Below are 24253 nucleotides of genomic sequence, written 5' to 3' on the forward strand. Positions count from 1 at the left end.
CTTTTGAACTGAGTAAACGTGGAATGCTTGACGCCAACAGGGTTAACAGATGTCATGTGGATGAGTAGTTTCTTTTGAACTGAGTAAACGTGGAATGCTTGACGACAACAGGGTTAACAGATGTGGATGAGTAGTTTCTTTTGAATGAGTAAACGTGGAATGCTTGACGACAACAGGGTTAACAGATGTGGATGAGTAGTTTCTTTTGAATGAGTAAACGTGGAATGCTTGATGCCAACAGGGTTAACAGATGTGGATGAGTAGTTTCTTTTGAACTGAGTAAACGTGGAATGCTTGACGCCAACAGGGTTAACAGATGTCATGTGGATGAGTAGTTTCTTTTGAACTGAGTAAACGTGGAATGCTTGACGCCAACAGGGTTAACAGATATCATGTGGATGAGTAGTTTCTTTTGAACTGAGTAAACGTGGAATGCTTGACGCCAACAGGGTTAACAGATGTCATGTGGATGAGTAGTTTCTTTTGAACTGAGTAAACGTGGAATGCTTGACGCCAACAGGGTTAACAGATGTCATGTGGATGAGTAGTTTCTTTTGAACTGAGTAAACGTGGAATGCTTGACGCCAACAGGGTTAACACATGTGGATGAGTAGTTTCTTTTGAACGGAGTAAACAGCTGCATCTAAAACCTTCGTTTACAAGAAGAGTTTGGTTGTTGCAAAGTTCAGTTCTTCAGTTCAGTCATCCTATAAAACATTCTGGCCATCTGTATTAGGCTATTGAACTGATAAGTGGCACATGGACCATTCTGGCCACTCATATTATTCAGGCTTTTATAAATAGCAGCAAGAGAGCAAAGATGGGTAAATAAGCACTTCATATAAAAACGATCAACATGAAAGTATTTTACACATTTTTCATGAAAGTGCTGAATGTTTACATTAGAAATAAACACCATTTACTTTATGAGTCATAGTTTGATTTGCTTTGAAGAATAGAATTAGCAGGTCCTATACCTTCTACAATGTATTCAGTTTGTCAGTAGCAACTTGTTTTTTTATGATCAGTGGAATTTTTCTTTATTGACATTACAAACTGTTGGGTTAATTTGATGAACTAAATAAACCCTACATGAACTCATCCCCAGACAATAACGGTCACAACAAAGTAAAATAGAGAGCATGTCATTTATTCATTACACAGTGAAGTAAGGGACAGTATACCCATTAATCTAAATACAATCAGAATAGTTCATCTCACCATAGAAACAGAAGCTATTATCAGAACATCAGAACCCCTAATAATTGCAGGAAACAGTCCTTATACTACCTTATACTATATACTATGTACTATATACTTATACTTATATATCAGGGGTAGGCAACCTATGGCACGGGTGCCACTGCTGGCACGCCAAGGCATAATCACTGGCACGCACCACCAGCATCAGCAAAAAAAAAAAAAAATCTCAGAGTGACAAAGTGACAAACTACGAACCCCAGATAAAAAAGCTCAGCCAAGAAAAGCAAGGGAGGGGATCACACTGACTGGTAGGCAAGATATACCTTTTAATTGAGACATATAGCTTATGATTCATTTTAGCCTCAGCCCACACTGTTCAGTAAAATAGGCCTGCTGTTGCCTATAAAATGTTGTGGTTCGTTTGTTATGCATGGCAATAATAATAATAATAATTAACATTTTATTTTATTAGCACATTTTCCATGTAAAATAAAATTCAAAATTTGTAGAAGTATATTCCCGTTGTTTGTGTGTTTTTTAACCATTATTGTTGATAGTGGCACACTCATTGACTAGAAATTTTGAAGTTGGCACTGGAGGTCTCAAAGGTTGCCGACCCCTGTTATATATACTTATTATATACACTATAATAAGGTAGTATATAGTATAAGTATAATATACTGTAAGTATATTATCCCTGAGAATTAGGGATGTAACGATGCATCGTGACACGAATAAAAATCGATACAAATGCGTGACGATTCGCACCGGTTGATAGAAAAAATGAATCGCGATGAGTCACGTGACTTATGTCACTAGGTACGGGGCACAGAACGAGGGAAGACGACGGCAGGCAACAACTTTGAACTAGAGTGTGTGTGTGTCAGGGTTCGTATGGGTGCTTGAAATCCTTGAAAATGCTTGGATTTTAATGTGGTGTTTTCAAGGTTTGAAAGAGACATCATTTATGAAGTTGTTTTGTTTTTGCCACGCGTTCGCGTCCAGTTTGACGTGTCTGGATTTTCCGATAATGACAGCAATCTTGTGATGCTGATATTGACTTTTAATTTCTGCGTGTGTAACCTAGTCTAAGCTACTGTGCTTGAACGAAGTTAGCTGTGACAGACTAACCTACTGGTTTTCATCGTTTTAACCACAAAGCCTGTCGACCTTAGGTCTACTCAATTGTTTAGTTAACACCTTGTCATTTCGCGTTTGTCCCGCCGTTCACCTCCGTGCGCCCCATGCCATTCAGAACATATTTCGGGATAGCCATCTCACTATGAGAAAACGTATGACGATAGTGCTAAGAGATTAACATGTTGGCATGCTTGGTAAACATCAGTCTGGCACATAATATTGAGCTGATTTTCTTTAGTGGAAATGGCTTACTGTAGCATTGTGCTGATAGATGGAAAAAGTCACCTATTTAAAGGCACAGTCTGAATTTTAATCCTAGCTCTCCATTTAGTGTGTGCACTTGAACAACTATAATGATGTAGCATATAACAGTAGGGCCTGCCATTTATTTTAAGAGGAGAGGTAGGCTATAGGACGTAATACTTTGGAAGGAGAGGGAGTGGTGCAATTTGATTTTCTTTGGAGCAACCTCTTCAAACAGCATCAATATATAAAAAAAAATTGTGATAAAATCGTATCGTGTACAAAAAATCGTGATCCATATCGAGTCGTGAGTTGAGTGTATCGTTACATCCCTACTGAGAATATTGTTTATGTAATAATGCAATGAAGTGAATGACGGTATACCTATATCTCTAAATAAAACCAGCTTCTCAATCTAAAGTGTATCTAAATGCATCTCGCTTTTAAAAAACTGAAGCTATTGCCATAACATCCCCAGATCATTGAGATAAACCATCTCTAGCGCTTTACTAATTCTCCCCTTTTGAGTGAGATCAGTTGATCATATCCCTTATGAATCTCAAAATCAAGCAGTTATCAATACATTGCTGCTATATGAAGAGCAAACCCCTGTGTCTGACATTTATTGTATGTGTGAAGGAGCATAGGCAGCAATAACAGGAGCAATCCACTCTGTGATTAATGAAAGATGTCATTTCAAATGTCCAGGGAGGGCACTCTCTGATATTTGACCTTTGAACCTCCAGTCTTGTAGATCAGTACTCCACACACCATAGCAACGGCTGCCAGGAGCCCCCCAACGACAACAACAAGGTTCAGGTTTACAGTGGGCTGGGCCTGCAAAAAAACTGCAAAATAGAGAAAGTACAAGTTTCTTCTTAGACTGAAGCACAGTTTGAGGTCCCAAATGCTGTGCGAACATGTGAGAAATTGTATTTTAGTAGAAGGATGATATTTTAGTTGCCCTCATTGTAATCTGCTGTTGCTTTAACACACTTAGCTACGGAGCGATTCCGTACCTGAGCTGGCCAGGTCTCGTCGGAGGCGCAGGGGACCCTGGGAGATGTAGTGCTTGGCGGTCTGGACGGGCGTCTCCCTCTTGCTGATCCGGTGCCCTGACACGGAGCTGTTGGTGCAGCCCTGAGAACACCTGCTGCCAGGTACGCCCACCTTACACAGGACGACTGAGCAGGTGATGAACACCTGCACACACACATAAGGTCACCTTATAGACCCTATACGGTAGATATGGGGTCACCTTATAGATCCTCTAAGGTAGATATGGGGCACCTTATAGACCCTCTAAGGTAGATATGGGGTCACCTTATAGATCCTATTCGGTTGTTAAGTCCGACGTCACAGACCCAGCAGCTATTTTGTGAAAAGACGTTTATTAGTAGCCTAGAAATCTAGACGCCCCTAGCGGCAGCAAATGTAATTTGGCTGGTGGGGCAGTCTAGGCACGATCCATAGAGCTTAGGAGCTGAGAGCTGGAAAATCAAGCGAGCCAATCACAGCGTGTATGAAGTCGGTGGGCGGGCTTAACATAATGGTGACGGACATGCGACCAGAAGTTGCGACGGTAACGCATCCGGCTATTTGAAAACAAAAAGATGATTCGTTTAGCGTTATCCTATTGCGTGGAGAGGGAAGGTTACGCATCCTGCTACTTGAAAACAAGAAGATGATTCGTTTAGCGTTATCCTATTGCGGAGATGGAATTTGAAAGACAACTGTTTATCCCTCCCCTCCGATTGAGTCCTGACTACGGTGAGTTCCCAGACCCTGCATCTTGATCTTGCTAGTTTATTAGCGCAGCCAGACGTTTTTTTGCGACTTGTAAACATTGTCATCACCACCTTCGTTTTAGCGGTTTTAAAACAAAATCGCAAAACTTTAACAAAGTAATCACTGTAGCTATGCAGCCAGATGATACATTAATGGGTAACGTCCAGGCTTCCGCGAAAAATATAGATATGATTAGGTTGAGGCAACAAGTCCGAACTAGAAATGCAATTCCAAGGAATTACCAGTGCATGAAAATGCAAAAATAGATAGATAATGTAGATATGGTTACTAAGGTGTAGCTAGGGTAAACATGGTGGTTGCATAGTTTACAGAGAGTTGATAGTGTGAAGGTAGACAGTTTAAAGATGAAACATTCCAGCTCTAACTTAACTAATGATTTCTATTCATGTTAAAATGTTGATTAGCTAACTTAGGTAATGATTTCTAGCAGTTACGCTAAAAATGCTAATTATGCTAGCAATGCTAACTTTATTAACAATGCTAACCAGGTTGATTAGCTAACTGAACCGATGATTTCTAGCAGTAATGCTAAAAATGCTAACTATGCTAACAATGCTAAATTTGCTAATAATGCTAACCAGGTTGATTAGCTAACTTAGTTGATGATTTTTTGCAGTTATGCTAAAAATGCTACCTATGCTAACAATGCTAACCATGCTAACTAGCTAACTTGCTAGTGAGGACTTTTATTTTGAAACATTTGTTGCTAGGGTATCCATGGTGGCCACTATCAAGAAACAAGAAGTTACTGCAGTATAATCATGTTGGTTACTATGGAAACGGTCATAAACACTTAATTTTAATGGTTGCTATGTTGGTTGCTAGGTACATGGAGGTTTCATGTAGTTGACTGGAGGCATAGTGGATGATGACTGACAGTTGGAATGGTTGAACAGTTCAATAGTTGAGTAGTTTCAATGGTAAAATGATTTAATAGTGTATTATTGCGTTGAGGACTTTTATTTTGAAACAGTTGTGGACAGAGGAAACAGTTAACAGGATATGTAGTCTTCTGAGAGACTGTATGCTTAAAGCCAGAGAAACTGACAGTTGGTGCCCAGGTGGCCGGCCACCTGGCGTAAGATTCTAATTGCTGCCGTGATGTCATAATGAGCAATGTTAAGTCTATGGGGGAAATTGTAATAGTTTTTAACTAATAGTTAAAAAAGTATAAAAGTTACAAAGTTGAAAAATACAAAGCCCACATCGCGTAAGTAAGACCTACGCGACAAAATTTGAATGGAGTTTCTACGTTAAGCGGTTGAAGCTGAATTGCGTGCGTTAGAAGAAGAATAATAAGAAGAAGACCGAGGAAGAACAGTACAGTGCATTTTCATGCACTGTAATAAGATGACAATTTTCTTAAAGGCTAGTCAGAATAGCGGAAAATAATAGTTTATTTTACTGTCTATGGAGAATAACATGTGAGTTTGAAAGCCGTTGGACCCGGAAAGATATTTATTATCCCATTATTACATCATCATTTAATAACCGAATAAGACAGATATGGGGTCACCTTATAGATCCTATAAGGTAGATAGGGGGTCACCTTATAGACCCTATAAGGTAGATATGGGTCACCTTATAGATCCTCTAAGACAGATATGGGGTCACCTTATAGATCCTACTGTATGAGATAGATAGGGGGCACCATACCACATTTCTCCACTAGTTGATATACAAGACCTTCATGCGAAATACTGTAGGCCCATTCAGTGCTATAAACAGTGAAACTGTTGAAAGACATTGGACACATGCGGTACACATTTGCATCTCAGTCATTTCAGTGCAAAATTCTAACTGGTTAAATCTGACCCTCTCATGCAGGGGTGTCCAATGGTCCAATCAGTCACCTCACTTTATAGTATACTCCTCTGCGCTTGGATCAGCCAGTAACCTCATTTTATAGTACACTCCTCCGCATTTAGTAACCTCATTTCATAGTGTACTCCTCTGCTCTTAGTAACCTCACGTTATAGTGTACTCCTCTGCACTTAGGTCAGCCAGTAACTGAAGCCAACATTCCTGACAAGTCTCCTACAGAATAACATGTATGGGCACTAAGCTCTTATCTTGACCTGGTTGTGCACTCCAAGGAACTTGAAGGCCTTCATCCCCAGCTGGATTTTAGACTTGTGGCTGGAGTATGTCTGCACAGTCGCATCCACCTTACATCTTCAGTTGGGGAGAGAATCCATATTAGGAGGGGAGATATTCAAATCAAAACAATGTTGTACAATACATTTGATAATATATGATGTGAAAGTGAGAGCAGGTGAAGTCTTACCCATTCTCAATGATGGGGTAGGAGAGAGGTTCACTCGGGTTGTCACTAGGTGCAGCAATGCAGGACTCAACAAAGAGCTCCGTGTTTGGGACAGAGCAGATGGCTTCAATCTGCCAGTACATCATGTCTCCCAGGCTGAAGTCCAGTGGGTAGGTCTTTGGGTCCATCATCTGCACAAACTGAGCTGACTGGAAAAACTCAAACTGGTAGGTGAACGAACCAAAGCCTTTCTGTTTGAAGGAGTGGGCAGGTCTGTGGACTTCAAACTGAATGGTCACTCCACTTTTCTTGGGATACTTGCAGCTGAACTCAATCTCCACTTCGTGTCTCCTGGTGATGATGGCATTGGGGTCATCAAAAGACATCACCTCATTCTTAAAAATGAGATATTCTCCATCGTCCTTTGTGAGAGACCAACAGACAAAAAACGAGTCAGTCAACCATATGTGAAATACGTGTAAGCCTGTTAGCAAGTGGGAATGTCTAAACCAGAGGTGGAATAAGCCTGTAAGCAAGTGGGAATGTCTAAACCAGAGGTGGAATAAGCCTGTAAGCAAGTGGGAATGTCTAAACCAGAGTTGGAATAAGCCTGTAAGCAAGTGGGAATGCCTAAACCAGAGGTGGAATAAGCCTGTAAGCTAGCGGGAATGTCTAAACCAGAGGTGGAATAAGCCTGTAAGCAAGTGGGAATGCCTCAACCAGAGGTGGAATAAGCCTGAAAGCAAGTGGGAATGTCTCAACCAGAGGTGGAATAAGCCTGTAAGCTAGCGGGAATGTCTAAACCAGAGGTGGAATAAGCCTGTAAGCAAGCGGGAATGCCTCAACCAGAGGTGGAATAAGCCTGAAAGCAAGCGGGAATGTCTAAACCAGAGGTGGAATAAGCCTAAAAGCAAGCGGGAATGTCTAAACCAGAGGTGGAATAAGCCTGTTAGCAAGCGGGAATGTCTAAACCAGAGGTGGAATAAGCCTGAAAGCAAGTGGGAATGTCTAAACCAGAGGTGGAATAAGCCTGAAAGCAAGTGGGAATGCCTCACCTCCATTTCGGTCCCACAGGCGGAGAGCGACATGTTGGCCAGCATGTGAGTGCCGTTGGAGTAGAGGGTGCAGTTGGGGTCGTTGAGCCGCAGGCGGTCTGCAAAGGGCCCAATGGCAGCTGTTCTCTCCAGCTCAAAGGTCATGAACTTCTCCGTACAGATGACATGTGAAGCAGGCACTGAAGAGATCACAACATAGCGTACATCTCTTCAAATCCTCTACATCTTCTTATACACATTATTAGGCACTGAGGAGACCACAACAGAGAGTACATCTCTTCAAATCTTCTACATCTTCTTATACACATTATTAGGCACTAAGGAGACCACAACAGAGAGTACATCTCTTCAAATCCTCTACATCTTCTTATACACATTATTAGGCACTAAGGAGACCACAACATAGAGTACAGTGTACATCTCTTCAAATCTTCTACATCTTCTTATACACATTATTAGGCACTAAGGAGACCACAACAGAGAGTACATCTCTTCAAATCTTCTACATCTTCTTATACACATTATTTGAGAACCATTGTTTCAGCGCAGATGTGGGAGATGATGGCTTCCCTATCTGTTCCAACCATTCCCTTAAACCAGCTGATTGTAATTCTAGGATCACACATCTTCAGTCAGGTAGATCAGCTGTTAGTGGAATCACCTGAGTTAAATGTACAGGTACAGTAGAACCAATTCATGGTTTCACTTTCTAAAGCCAGACATACTGTAGCACCTCTGTGTGAGACCGTTATGAGGAGAACTCATGGGGAATGACTTTAGTGTGACATTGGGGCATTTCACTCCAGCATATATTCATCCATTTGGCAGATGTTTATCCAAATAAAATAAGTCAACTTCAATGACTATCAACATTGTTGCATGACAAAATAAAGTATAGTATCTTCATTTCTCGAATAAGCAGTAAAAAACAAAATAAAGTATAGTATCTTCATTTCTCAAATAAGCAGAATGTAAACAACAAAATAAAGTATAGTATCTTCATTTCTCATATAAGCAGTATGTAAACAACAGTAAAGGTTTAATGTCTCTGAAGGGACATGAGGGCAGCATTTGTTTGCAAATGTAAATGATCTTACCTTGGCTGGTGTTTGTGGGTAAACAAACTCTAGTGATCCCTGTGGATAAAGATGTGATTGTGAATGTCAGGTACATATAAATATATATTGTGCAGTATGCATTTAAAATTATGACTCAAAGGCTGTATCATCATTTGACCAAGCTGATGCTTTTTTTTTTCAACAATCTAAAAGGTTACACTAACATTTCCTAGAAAAGAATGGATTTGTTGTATCTCTAAAATATGTCTGAAAGGGTCACTAAAACCCTTACTTACGTGCAAACAGTTTTGATTCTGACATTTCCACAGGCAGAGAAATGGACATTAAATTGACTGACCATAATTTTATTTATCGATTTCTAGTAGAATGTTCCACCTCGTTCTGGCAGTGCAACAGTGTTCCGAACTCTACCTTACTGTAGTTCTCTGTGTTATATACAGTAGAGCCACCTTTGAGAGTATGTGAAGGGGCAGAGGTATATAAGTGTAAGTATCCTTTTTTGATCCCGTGAGGGAAATTCGTTTAATTCATTTAACCCTATTTAACCATATTAGTGAACACACACAGCACACAGTGAACACAGTGAGCTGCCTAACCAACCAGCAGCGCTCGGGGAGCAGTGAGGGGTGCCTTGCTCAAGGGCACTTCAGCCGTGGACTGGTCGGGGATCGGACCGGCAACCCTCCGGTTACAAGCCCGAAGCCTTAACCAGTAGGCCACGGCTGCCCCAAGTAGTGTAGCTGGGCTCGCATACATTAGGCAGAAAAGTTGCTGTGGATAAAAACGTTAGCTAAAGGAGTAATGAAGTGGTGTTCTGATGAACCATCTCACTGATCTACAATCTGTAGCCCGTTTAAGGCAGAGCACACTTCATCTCCTGCCCTCCCTCACCCATAGGCAACAGCCTGTTTAAGGCAGAGCACACTTCATCTTCTGCTCTCCCTCACCCATAGGCAACAGCCATGCCTCTGGAATACGGCTCCAGAGATTCCTCGACCATAGGCAACAGCCATGCCTCTGGAATACGGCTCCAGAGATTCCTCGACCATAGCCAACAGCCATAGAGTCTATACAGTCTATGGTAACAGCCATGCCTCTGGATACGGCTTGAGAGATTCCTCACCCATAGGCAACAGCCATGACTCTGGAATACGGCTCGAGAGATTCCATGGTTTCCATGGTGACCAAGACACTCTCTTTCCTTCATAACCAGGATGTTCTGTTTCAGCAGAAGCCCTCTGGGCTACATCTACCAGCCACCCTCATGAGCAGCTCATTGACTATGGCCGAAGTCAGCAAGCGATGGTGAATCCAAATGTCATTCCTACCTTCTATGGCCAAGATGCTCTTCTCCAGTCTGCTGCTGATGTTGTCCAGTGCCTCAAAGTTGTCCACTCTAAACACAAAGTCTGATTCTGGTGAAGATGCGATACTCCTGAGCTCATCTTGGGCTGACTGACTGCTAAAGGCACTTCCAATCTGCCACATAAGGAAGAGAATTGGCAGGTCACATATTATGGAGGATATTATTATGGAAGATGTTGCACATAACACCCAGACAAGTCTGACGTTGTATTTTAAGAATAGGAGCTCGTACCCCAATAGCATATCTAGTAATGTTCTTGCTATCAGCCTGTGCCGTGACACTAGGATAGCTTGAAGCATCTGAAGATCTCCCATCTGTGAGGACAATGAGGATTCTATGGGCACCAGGTCTCGCTCCAGCAGAAGAATCAAACAAGGTGGTCCTGTTGAAATGAGTAGAGATTCATAATATTTACCTCAAATGATAACAGACTGGACTATTATGCATTATTTGTAAGGGTGTTCCTGTGTAAATGAGCCGAGGTTTACAGCATTCTTCAAAATCAACAGACAGAGGTACATCTTTCAGTTTATACAAAAGATAAATGATTTCATTGCAATTCCACATGCAGATAAATTAGTATAGATTGATTAAGCCCAGAGATGACCGGACCCCTCAGATTACTTATTAACTTATTTTATTGTGCTGCACAATCGACACTGTGTCTTCCTCTTCCTCCTTTTTGACTCTGAGGAAGACGCAGTGCGTCGAAACGTCAGTCGATTGTGCACCACAATAAAATAAGTTCATAAGTAATCTGAGTGCTCCGGTCATCTCTGGGTTCAGTCTCTTTGAAGTAGCCCAGCCAGCTGCTCTGATCCTGTGGTCCTGGACTGTGAGCACCGAAAAGGCTACCTACTAGTATAGATTGATGATGTACCTTGCATAATCACATACTATTATAATCGCTTTATAAATAACAGATATATTCATTTGTTTATATATGCCTGACTTAAGAAAAAATAAATAACTTTTACACTTTGATGAAAAATATGATTTACGTGGTACAGTATCAAGTCCAGTGCAGGATTTCAAGGAGGCAATTAAAATAGATAAAAGTATTAGGTTCATATGAGTGTAAGACTTACACAACTGTCTGGATAGCACTAGCAGTATTTGTGCCTCCTCGTATCTGGCTGATAGTGTCCACCTGGTTTTCCCATCCTGTTCTCTGGAACTGATGAAAGTTCACATGGATGGTGGTTCCACTGGAGTACTGTGCAAAGGCAAACTGCAGAAACAAAAAAAAACAATAATAATTCAGTATACAGAGCAATGTCCTCTGGAAATGTAAGCTATTGAACCAAAAACAGTATTGAATCAGGAAGGAATCAGACTGACCGAGGTGTTAAACTGCAGGAGACTTGTGGTCACATTTTTTACAAACGTTTTTGTGATAATGAAGTCTGCTGCCGCCACACTCCCAGATCCATCCAGCAGGAAGACAATATCTGCAGCCGCTGAGAAGGGACAATATTACAGATGATCAACAGTTATATGAGTGGGACTGTGTTTGGATATTACAGATGATCAACAGTTATAATATGAGTGGGACTGTGTTTGGATATTACAGAGGATCAGCAGGTATAATATGAGTGGGACTGTGTTTGGATATTACAGATGATCAACAGTTATAATATGAAATAACTCCACTGGCTCCCTGTCAAAGCACGCATCACATACAAAATCCTCCTCCTCACGTACAAATCACTACACTCACTGGCACCCAAGTACATTACTGATCTCCTCCACCCCTACTCCCAATCACGGTCCCTGCGCTCCACAGGCAAGGATCTACTCACCATTCCCCGCACCAAACTAAAGACCTTTGGTGATAGGGCCTTCTGCGTAACTGCCCCTACCCTATGGAACAACCTACCATCTCCCATCCGTTCTGCCACCTCCCTGTCAATGTTCAAAAAGCACCTGAAAACACACCTCTTCTCTCTGACCTACCCCTCTTAGCCCCCCACCCCCTCCCACCCTCCCCACTCCTACTCTTGTTAAGCGACCTTGAGTATCTTGAAAGGCGCTATATAAATGTAATTTATTATTATTATTATTATTATTATTATATGAGTGGGACTGAGTTTAGAATATATTCATTTTGACCAAGAGAAATTAAATTAGCACTTTTGCACTTCGCAAAATGTTAAGAGGACAGTTACTTTGTAAACTGTGTTTTTGCTGAATGAGGTTACATCAAATGTCTAAGCGTCTTGATTGCTGTTATGCCTTTTCAAATATGTGTCCAAGTGTTCCTGAACTGTCTGTGCTGTACACATCGGACTGAGCACAGATCTTACGAGAGTAAAACAGCCAACAACATTAAAAGGAATCTGTTAGTGGTAAGTAGTAGTGCAATACATGATAATAGACAGTGATAATGCAGGGCAGTAATTCTACTCCACTTAATAAATGTTTATAAATATAGGCAGATGTTGTACTCTATCTGACTTGGAGGTGAATGATATGAAAAAGCGAAATTAAGACATTCAAAGGCATACAAAAGTAAAAGCTGCTTTTGAGGTACCAGGCGGGTGGGGCCAAGCTACATGACTACATGACTACAACCTCTGGACTGGATACTAGTCAAGAGTTCTGCACACAGCGCACTGCTCCATGTTCCATACTAGTCAAGAGTTCTGCACACAGCTCACTGCTCCATGTTCCATACTAGTAAAGAGTTCTGCACACAGCACACTAATCCATGTTCCATACTAGTCAAGAGTTCTGCACACAGCTCACTGCTCCATGTTCCTTTGTGTTATAGAACCACCACAGACCCTCTGTGTAATGCTTCTGTTTTTGACAAATGTATTAAAAATGTCCTGTAAAGTTTTGGCTTTCTTCCTGTCCCTGTCAGTTTCATAACTTTGATTCCCTCTCTGTTGGTTAACAGTTTCATGACTCAGTTTCACAACATGACCTGCAGGCGGAGCCAACAGTCTCCTTGTCACAGACCGGCCATAGTTTATCATCAACATCATTATCTCTAGACCATGTGTATCTCACATAGCTACAGTACCAACAACATAGATAAACACAGATTGATAAACTGGTATCCTTGCGCCTGATAAGACAGGTCTGATAGACCCAAATGTTATGAAGTCCTTGCATCCTGATTGGTTGGGAATTGTCATGACTGATGTCATATAATGTGATTGCTATGAAATCTGTCCGTAGAGTCATAGCTGTCTGTATGACTGTGGCATTGACCATAGTGCAGCAGAGTTCAATAGAGTGTCTGTATGACTGTGCCATTGACCATAGTGCAGCAGAGTTCAACAGAGTGTCTGTATGACTGTGGCATTGACCATAGTGCAGCAGAGCTCAACAGAGTGTCTGTATGACTGTAGCATTGACCATAGTGCAGCAGAGCTATGCTGCTGGTGAATACTGACTGGTAGAGGTATTTAGGAATGCTGGGAGAAGTGTATTTAGTACAAAAACAACATGTAAGTACTGTAATTGCAGCTTACAGTATACAGTGATTTTGCAAAATTTCTTCAGCTATGAGGTGGCAGGGGCAGTTCATATGGTGTTACTATTTTGTTTCTTTTAACCTGCATAAAACACTGTCTTGCGGCTTATGCACAATGTGGGTAACACCGGAAATGACTGCATACACAGTTTAGATCACATAGTGTACTGATGTGATGAATACGTAGCAGCTCCTACCTTGGCTTGCATGGTATGTGTGTTCAGATGTGGACACAGGCACACATGGCGCAGAGGTTCCCCCTGTAGGAAATGATATGATTGCAGATGTGGGAATGTGTGGTACAAATGACTAAACTTTAATATTCAAATATGATGAATTTCCCCTTGGGGATCAATAAAGTATCTATTATATCTTTAGATTTATTATAATTCATAAAATATATTTAAATAAAAATGCTAAATGCTCAGAATCTGAACTAGACAGGGTGCTGAATTTTCACAACAATGAATATAGTTTTGAAATAAAGATAGCACTCTACAGTACACTTTTTAAATCACTCACCTTAAAGTAAATACTATTGGACAGCACATGTTTGTGACCATGAATTTGCTTCAAAAAGCTCAAATCTCGCTAGCCTGGAAATCCAGACTAAAATCTACAAAAGATTTTGGGTCTGACTATGGGTAATGAAAATGGCCCAAGTCGAGGGATGGCACCAAGCAGGCATTTGAAAATACCACAGCACGCAATTGAATGTGTGACACTTCCACCAATGTTTACTGATTTATTTTGGACTTCGACGTTGCTGCAATGACGTCATCTGTTTAGCTCAGGGGGTCAGGATTTGACTGATTAGCTTCGCCGATTAGCAATTTTCCAGAAGTACATCATGTCCGGTGCCGATTCTCCTCATGCTGATCAGATGCTGATTGGTGGCTGTTCCACTCTCAGCTCATGCACGAGCTAAGTGTGGGCAAAAGCTCTCCTTCTGTACCTTACGTCAATCAGTAACCTGCCACTTAATTGGCTAAGTAAAACGGCACCGGAAACAAGCCCCTTGAAACGCCATGTTGAAAAAATCGTTCAATTTTGGCACTTTTCACTAGCCTAGCATTCCCATTGAAATGAATGGGGGCGGGACTTGTTCACTTTCTCCAGTTCTTATAAAAGGCGCGTTCAAGTTCAACTCCAAATTACCTCTTGCAGCAACGAGAGCTGCCGGTGACAGCAGGGGAGGGGATACAAACGCTGCTATGAAGTTGTACACTCTCTACTTCCCGTAGTCTAGACTTGACCATGTGACGAAACATGAGGCACGGACCCGCATGGACCCTTGTGGATATGAAGAGGCATCTAAACACTTGCACATACGTCAGGGATGTAAAAGCCAATAAGGGCATAGACCTGAAGTCATGAAGGCAGGATCTAGGCTCCGCAGTACCTAGGGGTCTGCTGCGCCGCTGCTCAGCAGCCGCCTGGCCACGCCTTGCTCCCGCGATAAGTGGGGGCCATGTGATACCGACTGCCGAGTCGAAAACACACCCATCTAGACCATCGTGGACAGATTTTTAACCACGTGCATCTTGTGCTGCGCAGTTTTTGTGCTGAGCAGCCATCTTGAACGCGCCTAATACCTCCATGGTTTAGCTCACCTCTGGCCCGCTTATATCAGATACACTGATGTGATTGGTGCAGCTCACCTCTGGCCCACCTATATCAGATACACTGATGTGATTGGTGCAGCTCACCTCTGGCCCACCTATATCAGATACACTGATGTGATTGGTGCAGCTCACCTCTGGCCCGCCTATATCAGATACACTGATGTGATTGGTGCAGCTCACCTCTGGCCCGCCTATATCAGATACACTGATGTGATTGGTGCAGCTCACCTCTGGCCCGCCTATGACAGATACACTGATGTGATTGGTGCAGCTCACCTCTGGCCCGCCTATATCAGATACAATGATGTGATTGGTGCAGCTCTCATCTGGCCCGTCTATATTAGATACAATGATGTAATTGGTGCAGCTCGGCTCCAAGGGCATGGGTAATGAGCATCATTACTAATTGCCAAAGTGACTCGCTGAGCAAATTCAAATTGTGCTCTCAGAAGAATTCTGGATTTACACGGCACTGATTCACTACAATTAGGCTCAATATAACAATGAGGAATGTAGCATTGATGATTATCAATATTCTGGCCGGTGAAAGTGATGTTTGAACAAAGTATCAACATCTTCAGTGGATCTGAAGAGCTTTCCTGGTGGTGAACATTGACTGAGAGAGGTATTTATACATTTTGTAAGAAGAAGACATTGTATGTATTAAGCATCAAAACAATGCAAAAAGTATACATCTTACCTTGGGTTGTAGGGATTGGTGGCTCAGGTGTAGGGGGTGAACAAGTTGTAGGGACCACACCTGTAGACAAAGATATTGTAAAAGTATTTGGTAAAACGTTAATATTCCCTGAGACATCTTTACATCTATTGCAATTTATGAAATCGGTAAACTCTGTGTGTGATAACAGGCTCTTGTGCCTTTCAGATAGCAGCTAGCTACCATGACAGCTCTCATTTACTGAAGCCCTTTCACACGGCTCCAAGGAACCAGCTACTCATCTGGTTGAGTTGCCGCACGTACCAGATGGAGACTCCTGGTCTTTGACGCCCAACAGATTGGTTTAACTGGCCGACCTGATGGCCCATCAGATTATGTGACAAGCCAATGAGGTAAATGACACTACTTAAATAACCAAGGTGAATCAGTTAGAAGGTAATGTAGCTTTGTATCTGTATTAGTGCGACCAGCCTAACAGATGCTAACTAGTTAAGTCCTTGTTTTGTTATACCAGAACGCCATAATCCTTTGTTAGGTATAGAGGTCCATTCTTTGGTGGCAAGTGCATTTGCAAGTGCTATTGACTGCAACGCTTTACAGACCTTCTATGACCATGATGCTCTTCTCCAGTCTGCTGCTGATGTTGTCCAGTGCCTCAAAGTTGTCCACTCTAAACACAAAGTCTGATTCTGGTGAAGATGCGATACTCCTGAGCTCATCTTGGGCTGACTGACTGCTAAAGGCACTTCCAATCTGCCACATAAGGAAGAGAATTAGTTGTACAGAGTGCTACCCACACCAAGATCACGGAGTCAACAGAGGGGCCAAATACTGTCTGTGCAGTGCTTTAAGGTGGAGTGGATAAACATCAAAACAGTGAACATGAACGTATAGGAGCTCCTACCCCAATAGCATATCTAGTAATGTTCTTGCTATCAGCCTGTGCCGTGACACTGGGATAGCTTGAAGCATCCCCAGACTGCCCATCTGTGAGGACAATGAGGATTCTAACGGCATCAGGTCTCGCTCCAGCAGAAGAATCAAACAGGGCGTCCCTATGGAAATGAGTAGAGATTCATAATATATACCTGAAATGATAACAGACTGTACTATTATACATTATTTATAATCAACAGACAAAGATACACCATTCAGCTCATAAATCAGATAAAGGACTTTAGCCTAGTGCAGGAGTTTAAAGCTTTTCAGTGACTCTGAATGACACCACATCACATCATTCCAAGTGTTGTACAACATGAACAGGGACCTTACATGACACCACAATATGTTTTCAACTCCCTAATTGTGAAGAAACAGTATGAATCCAGTGTTTGTGCAAGCAGTCAGGGCTCACTACTGTATGCTAAAAGTTGTCAGAGTTCTCCTTTAAAACAAGGACATTTGGTTGCCAGTACGGTCAGCAAATTTGTCTTGATCAGACGTCTTAAAATGAGAAACTTTTGACCATTTCTCCAAACTATTATCTCCCCGTTTGGTGATTGGCTGGTGATTTCCCGTTCCCAGTCAGTGCACCAAGACAGTTCTTTTTGACAGTGAGCTCATGGAATGGAAAGCTGGTAGATTATGAGGAGATATTAGCTGAAAGTGATCATACGTGTTACTGGTAAGGAACTGCTTAGAATGGCTGATGGTACCTTTAACAGGGTAGTTGAACTAGATAAAGGACTTAGGCCTGACTACACAAATCTTCATTTAAGACTTACACAACTGTCTGGATAGCACCAGCAGTACTTGTGCCTCCTCCTCTTTGGCTGATACTGTCCACCTGGTTTTCCCATCCTGTTCTCTGGAACTGATGAAAGTTCACGTGGATGGTGGTTCCACTGGAGTACTGTGCAAAGGCAAACTGCAGAGACAAAAACATCACAAACTCAGCAGATGCCGTGACGTCCCCAGGAAATGTTACTGGATATCTGGGCTGAGTTCCCTGAAAGCATTGTAAGCCTAAGAAGTCCCTCTTACTAACGTCTTAAGATTTGACGACTGCTTCCTGAAACCATCGTAACTTAAGAGCGCTGTGAAAACACTCGTAGATCTACGAGTGCTCCAGAGTTCTCCTTACTGGCTAAGAGTGTCTTAACAGATACTTCTCATTAGGAACAGGATTCCTCATGTTCTTACTCAAACACTTTCTTCAAACGGCTGCTTAAGTGACACCCAAAATATTATTGCACAGGCAGCACACAGTAGGACTCTCACAACTAGCAAAGAACTGGCATGGCCGATGTAGGAGTAAGCTATAGCCTAAGTCTGATACGTTCATTTATCTTCCAACAAACGTAAAAACGGTGCAACAATCTAACATTAAATAACAAGAATTATGTATGACTGTGTGTGGTAATAGCCTACTTGAGATGCTTACATGCAAATGTTTTTTTTTTCTATTTTCGTAAATTCGTGTTGATGTGAGTTTATGTGTACATTGAAAGTCTAAATGGTAGGCCAAACTATGGCGTGCAGTCACCTGACATCACCATCAAATTAGAGGATATTTCAGAACTATTAACGTAACTAACAGACGTGATAGCCAAATTTCCAGAACAAATTCCCCAATCCCAAATTTGAACAATGATATTGAGTCAATAGTCAGACTCACTGAGGTGTTAAATTCCAGGAGACTCCTGGTCACATTTTTCACAAATGTTTTCATGACCAAGAACTGGTGTGCCGCCACACTTCCGGATCCATCCAGCAAGAAGACAATATCTGCAGCCGCTGAAGAGGAAACATTGTGTGGATAAACTTACATGATTCCAACATGGAATATATTCAAAAATGTGTTGTTTTTTGTTTACATCGTTTGATGTCTGTTAAATTGTTTAGGTGGTTGATTGACAGACATATTCATGAAAAGCATGCAGTGTGTAGCTGACAAAGTGCCATGGTGAAGGTGTACTCTGTTACCTTGACTTGTGCGGTTTGAGAGTTCAGTAGCTGAGGATGAGCAAGAGTCCCCTGTAGGCAAAGACAATTGTGGATGTAACATCTGGTACACGTGCCTAATCCTTGATATTTATTGAGATATGTTCATATAAATTACAACACAATATCTCTTACCTTGGCTTGTAGGGATTGGTGGCTCAGGTGTAGGGGGTGAACAAGTTGTAGGGACCACCCCTGTAGACAAAGATATTGTTGTAAAAGTAGAACTATCTGGTAAAAAGTGTCTACATTTTAATATTCCATGAGATTACTGGCCACTGATGAGCAAGTCACATCTAAGGAACAGAAACCCGGCAGAGAGAAGCAAACATATCTCTAGATAGCAACTAGCCTAGCCTGACAGCTTTCATTTAATGAAGCCCTTTCACACGGCTCCCAGGGACCAGCTACTCTTCTGGTTGAGTTGGCGCACGTACCAGATGGAGACTCCTGGTCTTCGAGGCCCAGCAGATTGGTTTAACTGGCCGACGTGATGGCCCATCAAATTATGTGACAAGCCAATGAGGTAAATGACACTACTTAAATCACCAAGGTGAATCAGTTAGCAGTTAATGTAGCTTTGTATCTGTATTAGTGCGACCAGCATAACAGATGCTAACTAGTTAAGTCCTTATTTTGTTATACCAGAACGCCATAATCTTTTGTTAGGTATAGAGGTCCATTCTTTGGTGGCAAGTGCATGTGCAAGTGCTATTGACTGCAACGCTTTACAGACCTTCTATGACCATGATGCTCTTCTCCAGTCTGCTGCTGATGTTGTCCAGTGCCTCAAAGTTGTCCACTCTAAACACAAAGTCTGATTCTGGTGAAGATGCGATACTCCTGAGCTCATCTTGGGCTGACTGACTGCTAAAGGCACTTCCAATCTGCCACATAAGGAAGAGAATTAGTTGTACAGAGTGCTACCCACACCAAGATCACGGAATCAACAGAGTGGCCAAATACTGCCTGTGCGGTGCTTTAAGGTGCAGTGGATAAACATCAAAACAGTGAACATGAACATATGGGAGCTCGTACCCCAATAGCGTATCTAGTAATGTTCTTGCTATCAGCCTGTGCCGTGACACTGGGATAGCTTGAAGCATCCCCAGACTGCCCATCTGTGAGGACAATGAGGATTCTAACGGCATCAGGTCTCGCTCCAGCAGAAGAATCAAACAGGGTGTCCCTGTGGAAATGAGTAGATTCAGAATATACTCAAATGACAACAGGGGGTCATCCCTATGTTCCCCGGGTCCTATGTTCCCCGTTTTTTCCCAAAAGGGTCCTATGTTCCCCGGGTGCAATACATACCGGGGAACATAGGACCCTTTTTTGGAAAAGCGGGGAACATAGGACCCTTTTTATAACTTAAGAAAAAAAGGGTCCTATGCTCCCCAGTCCCATACAAAGTGGGGAACATAGGACCTGGGGAACATAGGTACGCTCCCTGACAACAGACTGTACTATTATACATTATTTATAATCAACAGACAAAGATACACCTTTCAGCTCATAAATCAGATAAAGGACGTTAGCCTAGTGCAGGAGTTGAAAGCTTTTCAGTGACTCTGAATGACACCACATCACATCATTCCAAGTGTTGTACAACATGAACAGGGACCTTACATGACACCACAATATGTTTTCAACTCCCTAATTGTGAAGAAACAGTATGAATCCAGTGTTTGTGCAAGCAGTCAGGGCTCACTACTGTATGCTAAAAGTTGTCAGAGTTTTCCTTTAAAACAAGGACATTTGGTTGCCAGTACGTTCAGCAAATTTGTCTTGATCAGACGTCTTAAAATGAGAAACTATTATCTCCCCATTTGGTGATTGGCTGAAACAGACTTGTTGTTTGTTTCCCGTTCACAGTCAGTGCACAAAGACAGTTTTTGTTCTTCACAGTGAGCTCATGGAATGGAAAGCTGGTAGATTATGAGGAGATATTAGCTGAAAGTGATCATACGTGTTACTGGTAAGGAACTGCTTAGAATGGCTGATGGTACCTTTAACAGGGTAGTTGAACTAGATAAAGGACTTAGGCCTGACTACACAAATCTTCATTTAAGACTTACACAACTGTCTGGATAGCACCAGCAGTACGTGTGCCTCCTCCTCTCTGGCTGATAGTGTCCACCTGGTTTTCCCATCCTGTTCTCTGGAACTGATGAAAGTTCACGTGGATGGTGGTTCCACTGGAGTACTGTGCAAAGGCAAACTGCAGAGACGAAAACATCACAAACTCAGCAGATGGCGTAACTTCCCCAGGAAATGTTCATGGATATCTGGGCTGAGTTCCCTGAAAGCATCGTAAGCCTAAGAAGTCCCTCTTACGAACGTCTTAAGATTTGACGACTGCTTCCTGAAACCATCGTAATATAAGAGCGCCGTGAAAATACTCGTAGATCTACGAGTGCTCCAGAGTTCTCCTTACTGGCTAAGAGTGTCTTAACAGATACTTCTCATTAGGAACAGGATTCCTCATGTTCTTACTCAAACTCTTTCTTCAAACATCTGCTTAAGTGACACCCAAATTATTATTGCACAGGCAGCACAAAGTAGGACTCTCACAACTAGCAAAGAACTGGCATGGCCGATGTAGGAGTAAGCTATAGCCTAAGTCTGATGTGTTCATTTATCTTCCAACAAACTTAAAAACAGTGCAACAATCTAACATTAAATAATAAGAATTATGTATGACTGTGTGTGGTAATAGCCTACTTGAGATGCTTACATGCAAATGTTATTTTTTTTTCTATTTTTGTAAATTTGTGTTGATGTGAATTAATGTGTACATTGAAAGTCTAAATGGTAGGCCAAACTATGACGTGCAGTCACCTGACATCACCATCAAATTAGAGGATATTTCAGAACTATTACGTAACTAACAGACGTGATAGCCAAATTTCCAGAACAAATTTCCCAATCCCAAATTTGAACAATGATATTGAGTCAATAGTCAGACTCACTGAGGTGTTAAACTCCAGGAGACTCCTGGTCACATTTTTCACAAACGTTTTCATGACCAAGAACTGGTTTGCTGCCACACTTCCGGATCCATCCAGCAAGAAGACAATATCTGCAGCCGCTGAAGAGGAAACATTTTGTGGATAAATTTACATGATTCCAACATGGAATGTATTCAAAAATGTGTTGTTTTTTATTGTCATCGTTTTATATCTGTTAAATTGTTGTAGGTGGTTGATTGACGGAAGTATTCATGAAAAGCATGCAGTGTGTAGCTGACAAAGTGCCATGGTGAAGGTGTACTCTGTTACCTTGACTTGTGCGGTTTGAGAGTTCAGTAGCTGAGGATGAGCAAGAGTCCCCTGTAGGCAAAGACAGTTGTGGATGTAACGTCTGGTACACGTGCATAATCCTTGATATTTATTGAGATATTTTCATATAAATTACAACACACTATCTCTTACCTTGGCTTGTAGGGATTGGTGGCTCAGGTGTAGGGGGTGAACAAGTTGTAGGGACCACCCCTGTAGACAAAGATATTGTTATAAAAGTAGAACTATCTGGTAAAAAATGTCTACATGGCCCCAGCCGTGGCGCGACTGGCTGGGGCACCTGCACCGCACGCCGGCGACCCGGGTTCGATTCCCGCCCCGTGGTCCTTTCCGGATCCCACCCCGACACTCTCTCCCACTCACTTCCTGTCTCTCTCTACTGTCCTATCATTAAAGGCATAAAAAAGCCCTAAAAATGTACTTAAAAAAAAAAAAAAAAAGTGTCTACATTTTAATATTCCATGAAATGACTGGCCACTGATGAGCAAGTCACATCTAAGGAACAGAAACCCGGCAGAGAGAAGCAAACATATCTCTAGATAGCAACTAGCCTAGCCTGACAGCTCTCATTTACTGAAGCCCTTTCACACGGCTCCCAGGGACCAGCTACTCTTGTGGTTGAGTTGGCGCACGTACCAGATGGAGACTCCTGGTCTTCGAGGCCCAGCAGATTGGTTTAACTGGCCGACGTGATGGCCCATCAGATTATGTGACAAGCCAATGAGGTAAATGACACTACTTAAATCACCAAGGTGAATCAGTTAGCAGGTAATGTAGCTTTGTATCTGTATTAGTGCGACCAGCATAACAGATGCTAACTAGTTAAGTCCTTATTTTGTTATACCAGAACGCCATAATCCTTTGTTAGGTATAGAGGTCCATTCTTTGGTGGCAAGTGCATGTGCAAGTGCTATTGACTGCAACACTTTACAGACCTTCTATGACCATGATGCTCTTCTCCAGTCTGCTGCTGATGTTGTCCAGTGCCTCAAAGTTGTCCACTCTAAACACAAAGTCTGATTCTGGTGAAGATGCGATACTCCTGAGCTCATCTTGGGCTGACTGACTGCTAAAGGCACTTCCAATCTGCCACATAAGGAAGAGAATTAGTTGTACAGAGTGCTACCCACACCAAGATCACTGAATCAACAGAGTGGCCAAATACTGCCTGTGTGGTGCTTTAAGGTGGAGTGGATAAACATCAAAACAGTGAACATGAACGTATAGGAGCTTGTACCCCAATAGCGTATCTAGTAATGTTCTTGCTATCAGCCTGTGCCGTGACACTGGGATAGCTTGAAGCATCCCCAGACTGCCCATCTGTGAGGACAATGAGGATTCTAACGGCATCAGGTCTCGCTCCAGCAGAAGAATCAAACAGGGTGTCCCTGTGGAAATGAGTAGATTCAGAACATATACCTCAAATGACAACAGACTGTACTATTATACATTATTTATAACCAACAGACAAAGATACACCTTTCAGCTCATAAATCAGATAAAGGACTTTAGCCTAGTGCAGGAGTTGAAAGCTTTTCAGTGACTCTGAATGACACCACATCACATCATTCCAAGTGTTGTACAACATGGGCAGGGACCTTACATGACACCACAATATGTTTTCAACTCCCTAATTGTGAAGAAACAGTATGAATCCAGTGTTTGTGCAAGCAGTCAGGGCTCACTACTGTATGCTAAAAGTTGTCAGAGTTCTCCTTTAAAACAAGGACATTTGGTTGCCAGTTGGTTCAACAAATTTGTCTTGATCAGACGTCTTAAAATGAGAAACTTTTGACCATTTCTCCAAACTATTATCTCCCCGTTTGGTGATTGGCTGGTGATGTCCTGTTCCCAGTCAGTGCACCAAGACAGTTCTTTTTGACAGTGAGCTCATGGAATGGAAAGCTGGTAGATTATGAGGAGATACGCAGAAACTTTGTTTACCACCAGCAGCCTGGACAGTGCATTCCTTCGATCTGGACGCCCGTCGCACAATTGACACGTCATCAGAGCGCTGTCAACCAGAGACCATTTATTTCTAAACCGGATAGAAAACGTG

At 42.1% G+C, this 24253-nt stretch overlaps 2 protein-coding genes and 1 long non-coding RNA gene across 3 annotated transcripts in view; all 3 read right to left on the minus strand.

The window, feature by feature from the left end:
• Positions 1-1153: 1153 nt before the first annotated feature.
• Positions 1154-18853, minus strand: LOC134075947 (cartilage matrix protein-like). The gene is made up of 17 exons (XM_062530974.1): positions 18844-18853; positions 18567-18685; positions 17674-17816; positions 16854-17004; positions 16552-16702; positions 15971-16030; positions 13843-13905; positions 11503-11621; positions 11250-11392; positions 10393-10543; positions 10124-10274; positions 8814-8852; positions 7717-7895; positions 6683-7083; positions 6474-6570; positions 3606-3789; positions 1154-3434 (listed from the first exon to the last, which is right to left on the minus strand). The coding sequence occupies exons 1-17, from the start codon at positions 18851-18853 to the stop codon at positions 3283-3285; spliced, it is 2313 nt and encodes a 770-aa protein (XP_062386958.1). The 3' UTR covers positions 1154-3282.
• A 173-nt stretch (positions 18854-19026) lies between these two features.
• On the minus strand, positions 19027-20075 carry LOC134077119 (uncharacterized). The gene is made up of 3 exons (XR_009938652.1): positions 19931-20075; positions 19629-19779; positions 19027-19087 (listed from the first exon to the last, which is right to left on the minus strand). It is a non-coding gene; the product is annotated as an uncharacterized LOC134077119 (long non-coding RNA).
• Positions 20076-20966: 891 nt separating this feature from the next.
• LOC134075948 (uncharacterized) overlaps positions 20967-24253 on the minus strand; it is a 39383-nt gene continuing 36096 nt past the window's right edge. The window contains exons 63-67 of the mRNA XM_062530975.1: positions 23432-23582; positions 23130-23280; positions 22327-22386; positions 21865-21983; positions 20967-21113 (exon numbers count right to left, since the gene is read on the minus strand). Of these exons, the coding sequence (XP_062386959.1) occupies positions 20967-21113; positions 21865-21983; positions 22327-22386; positions 23130-23280; positions 23432-23582 (628 nt within the window). The remainder of the gene's footprint in view (positions 21114-21864; positions 21984-22326; positions 22387-23129; positions 23281-23431; positions 23583-24253) is intronic.

The sequence above is a fragment of the Sardina pilchardus genome, chromosome 3 (assembly GCF_963854185.1).
Source record: "Sardina pilchardus chromosome 3, fSarPil1.1, whole genome shotgun sequence".
NCBI classification, from domain to species: Eukaryota; Metazoa; Chordata; class Actinopteri; order Clupeiformes; family Clupeidae; genus Sardina; species Sardina pilchardus.